This window comes from Arvicola amphibius, chromosome 7, assembly GCF_903992535.2.
Source record: "Arvicola amphibius chromosome 7, mArvAmp1.2, whole genome shotgun sequence".
NCBI lineage: Eukaryota > Metazoa > Chordata > Mammalia > Rodentia > Cricetidae > Arvicola > Arvicola amphibius.
The window spans coordinates 176,915-181,925 of NC_052053.1; the positions used below are offsets into that span (position 1 = coordinate 176,915).

Sequence of the window (5,011 nt, forward strand, 5' to 3'; positions counted from 1 at the left end):
CTTTCAATTGCACCTTGTAGTCTCAGGTCAGAAGGATTTATCCTGCATTGTCTGAGAAAACTCTCATTGAGAGAAGGTTACTGCAAGACAGCACTAATCCTCCTTTGGGATTACTCCCACCACCCACATTCATTTCTATGTCTAGGTTTACATTTATGGGTCTACTTCAAAATGAGATCTGTGAGCTGATATACTACAACACAAAGGCCTTTATGATTAGGCTAATTTATTCAGAGACTATGAATTTGATAAAAAACTGTGAACAAATTTGTGAATGCCCTGACTAGTTCTCTAATCATCATTCTCTTCAGTCAAACCTTACTGTGAAAAAGTCACTCAATTGGTGTGTGTGTGTGTGTGTGTGTGTGTGTGTGTGTGTGTGTGTGTGTATGTATATTGCTTAGGTTATGTGTCTGTTGTGACAAATACAGAACCTGAGTTAGCTTCTTTGCATCTGCGGCACTCATTTCTGCTTTCTTAGGTACAACACACATTTAACAATTATTTATGTATTGTGTAAACCTTCCATATTAAGATCATCCAAACTATCCACTCCATTTTGTCTTCAGTTCATCTGAAGTTGCATGATTGCTGGTTTATTTGTTGTCTGGCTGAGTTTTTCGACTAAACAATCTCTTAATGGCATTTTTCATCTGATTATTTCTCAAGGTGTAGATTAATGGGTTTAGCATGGGAGTTATCACAGTATAAAAAATAGCAACTGCTTTATCTATGGGTAAGGTTGCTGCAGGTCTCATGTACACAAATATGCAAGGTACAAAAAATAAAACCACCACTATAATGTGAGAAACACAGGTAGAGAGGGCTTTGCGTTTTCCTTCTGTACTGTGGGTCCTTAAGGAGCATAGGATAACTATGTAGGATATGAGCAGAAGGAGGAAGTTTAACAAACAGATGAAACCACTGTTGGCAGCAACAAAGAGCCCTAGAATATGTGTATCAGCACAGGCTAGATCAAGCAAAGGATTCAGATCACACATAAAATGATCTATGACATTAGGGCCACAGAACGGAAGTCCAACAATAAAAAGAATTTGTATACCTCCATGAAGAAACCCTCCAGCCCATGACACTGCCACAAGTAAATTACAGAGTCGTCGATTCATGATGGCTGTATAGTGGAGGGGTTTGCAGATGGCTACATAGCGATCATAGGCCATGACAGTAAGCAAGATGACCTCAGCACCTCCAATGAAGTGTTCCCCAAAGACTTGGGTCATGCATCCATTGAACTGAATGGACTTCCTTTCACGGAGTGAATCAACAATCAACTTAGGAGTATTGACAGAGGAGTAGCAGGCATCAATGAAGGAGAGATAGGCCAGAAAATAGTACATAGGGGAACCCAACAGTTGACTATTTGTAATGGTGACCAGAATGAGCAAATTTCCTACCACAGAGAAGATATAAATTATCAAAAATATGGAAAAAACAATTTTTTGCATGTGTGGGTTCTGTGTGAGTCCCAGGAGAACAAACTCAGTCACATTGTTCCTGTATTCCATCTAGTTCATGAGACAGTTGTCATATTTTCTGGGAAAAAATAATACATCTTCAGGTTTATTTAATTTCTATATCATAGTAATTAGTGAATCTGTTAATTAATGAAATATAGCCAGATTTTCTTTTAATAATTCAGAAAGATTTCTAGATACTTATGACTACTTAAGACTATAGGTTTCCTCTTCAGTGAAAATAACTGAAAGTTTATGGATGTGAGCAATGTTCATAAATATACTAGAAAATCTTAAGTGTGTTGTATATTTGGGGTGACTAACAATTTAAAAGGAGATCTAATTATATTCCTACAGGCAGCTAAATCCACAAAGCTTAGTGGGGTGTTTAGTTGTTGAGTGCAGTGTCCATTAAAATAAAGGTAACAATATTTACAGCTTATTTACAGGAAATGGCCAGTCAGAAAAGATAAATCACAATTTGAGAGGGAATACTAATACTAATACTAGTGAGCGCAAGTAAAAAAGAACATGGACACTAACATCATAAACTGAGCCTTGGCCTTGGCTGAAACACACTGGCCCTCCTTAGTTAGTCGCTGCTAGAGAAGCTAAAATCAGTAGATATTGAGAAGTTCTGTAGCAGAATAGTAATGACACCATTTTTAAATTATTTGTGAAAATCCAAATATTTTGAGCCATGTTCAAATCCCGTGTTATATGTAATTGCAACAACAATATTAAACAACAAAACAGAATAGAAACTGATGCAAAATGTTTAGGGTAGATAGTGCTGAGGGTGCAGAGAAAACATGTGTTATTGTGAAAGAATCTATAACGCTTATGTCTACATGATAATTCTGAAATAGTCCATAACAAGACCGTATTCCTGCCATGGCTACTACGTGCCTCGCACCCAGGACTGCTTTTAGCACTTTAAATAGCCAGTGTTGTTATTCTTTATCAATTAAGAGAAAAGTACTGCTCTCTAGGTATAAGAACAAAAGAATCAAATGAGATCACAAAACATTGGCTGTTAGCTAATTAATGTTTTTTTCTAAACCCTTGGTTTAGTTTTTCATATACACCAAAGAGATTGTTAGAATATTTTTTCTACTAATTATCATATTTTCTTCTTTTAGATATTTAACAGAGAAATTATGTTTCCTTCCTCATATAAAAAGAAAATTGGCATTGTTAATTATACTACTCTGTTTCTTCCTTCTATTTTTATACTTGATGAGGGATGTCTTCCTGTATATGTGATGCACTTATTGGTTAATGACTAATGCTGCTTTGTTATATGGAAGGGCAGAATATATCTAGGCTGGAAGACAAAGAGAAAGAAAGTAGGCAAAGTCAAAGAGACAACATGTAGCTGTCAAAGGAGACGGAAACCCAAAAGCTTACCTCATAAGCCATAGCCTTGAGGCAATATACAGATGAATAAAAATGGACTAATTTAAGATATAATAGCTAGCTCGTTATATGCCATTCACTAAGCACTGTTGTAATTAATATAGTTTCCATGTTATTATTTGGGTCTGGGTGGCTGGGAACTGAATGAGCAGTCTCTGTGTACAAATGGCACCAACATGGGCCAACAACATCCATACAAAACCTAAGAGAGCATGAGAAAGCGTTCTAGATTTAATAAAACAGTTAAGTATGACTTCTTTGTAGCCACATTTTTTTCAGATAGGCTCCTATAAGAGAAGGCTTCCTGATTCAGCATTAGCAGCAAAACATGCACATCGTCTTTGAGAGACAGCATCCTAGTTCATACTGGTGCACTTACAGAGCACTTAAATGGGGTTTGTGAGAAGTATGGTACAAATTGATTAATGGCAACATACATCCACTAAATCTCTGGAACTTGGTCAATGAGCATGGCTTGCAGAGGTGGTGAATATGTCTCTACCATGTTGGACTGGGTGGATCAAACAGGCAGGGCCCAGGAGTTGGTTCTAGCCATGCATGGTTAGCATAGAAAAAAGTGCTCCTGGTCAGAAAATGATTACATATATGTAATAAAGACAGATTCAGACAAAAGTAAACCTCAGAGTGGTTCACAGTTTGTTTAAAATATATACATAGGCTTGAGAGAAAGAGGAAAAATAATATAAAGAGTTATTTTAAAATGTAAATAGAGTTAAAAATAAAACAAAATTTTTAATGAGACTACATAGTGTAAAGAAGTAAAGATACTAAATATTAAAAGGTAATAGAAAAAAGCCACATAAAGATGGAAAATACACAGAAATATACACAAAAATACAAATGAAATATCACTACAGTTTTGTGTTAAGAATTTGTTGGATTTAAAAAAAAAGAATTTGTTGGATTTAATATTCTCTTTGACTGATGAATCGATTTCCTCTCTTGCATCTTCAGTGCCTCAAACTCTCTCTTTCTCCTCTTACATTCTGTTGGTTATGCTTACAGCTGTAGTTCTTGTTCATTTACCCAGATTTTCCATTTACAAATTTCCCTTGTTTTGTGTTTTCTTTGTGTCTATTTCAATTTTCAAATCCTGAATTGTTTCCCTCACTTGCTTAATTGTTTTTTTGGTATTTCTTTAATGGATTTATTGATTCCTTTACATTTTCTGTTCATCTTTTCTACCATTTTTAAGGAATTTTTTTCTCTTTAAAGGCCTCTACCATCTTTGTGATATTATATTTAAGGCCATTTTATTCTTCTTTATCTGGATTGGGTTGTTAAGGTCTGGCTGTTGTATAATCATTAATTTCTGGCATTGCCATACTGCTCTTTATGTTTTTGAATGTATTCTTACACAGATGTCTACCAATGTCTTACTCCAATCACCAAAGTTAAAATTTATGGATGTTTTCGTTGCCAGTGCAGCAGGGGATGGTGAGGAGAATGGAAAGGATGCTGTTGCTTGGTGGTGGATGGGTGCAGTATGTGGGGGTATGGCACCGGGGAGGCTAGGTCTAAGAGAGCAGGGCATTCCAGCTGGTAGTTCAGATGATCACCACTTCATGTATAGGCAGGCATGGAAGAGTGGGAATGTGTGGGCTCTCTTCATGTTTTATCTAAAAATGTTCATACATCTAAAACATTGCTTCATCCATGCAATGGTTCAAAAGTGTAGAACCTTAAGGGAAATATTTTGCACCTACCAGAAGAAAATGAACTCTTTTATTATTTATTCATATGCTTTTTCTATTTGCTTGACATGATGTGACATCTTTTCTTGGAAGAGTGGGATTTTCAGTGATAAAGCACAGTGTATCGTTGTGTGCTCTATATACATATATTAGCATGATGAGTTTATGCAGGCTTTCTTATGTGGAATATTTAGTGGTTAAGGGGATGGGTCCTTAGGAGTGCTTATACTATAGAAATACTGCTATTCAGCAAAACAAAGCAGCAGAAGAAACAATATGCAATGATTAATTTTTTCCAGACATGCAATTTGGGAGAAATATGGTGTTACAAGAGTGAAAATTATATTGAACTATGATTAAATTACTATTTTTCTGTGTTCTTTTTTAAAACTTCCTTTGAGA

General features: G+C 35.7%; 1 protein-coding gene across 1 annotated transcript; it reads right to left on the reverse strand.

Annotated features, from left to right (window-relative positions):
* Nucleotides 1-596: 596 nt before the first annotated feature.
* Nucleotides 597-1,526, reverse strand: LOC119818687 (olfactory receptor 4C46-like). The gene has a single exon (XM_038336400.1). The coding sequence runs from the start codon at nucleotides 1,524-1,526 to the stop codon at nucleotides 597-599; it is 930 nt and encodes a 309-aa protein (XP_038192328.1).
* Between the last annotated feature and the right edge of the window lie 3,485 nt (nucleotides 1,527-5,011).

Excerpts from the sequence above, each read along its gene's own strand:
- LOC119818687 (XM_038336400.1), bottom strand. The coding sequence starts at position 1,526 with ATGGAATACAGGAACAATGTGACTGAGTTTGTTCTCCTGGGACTCACA.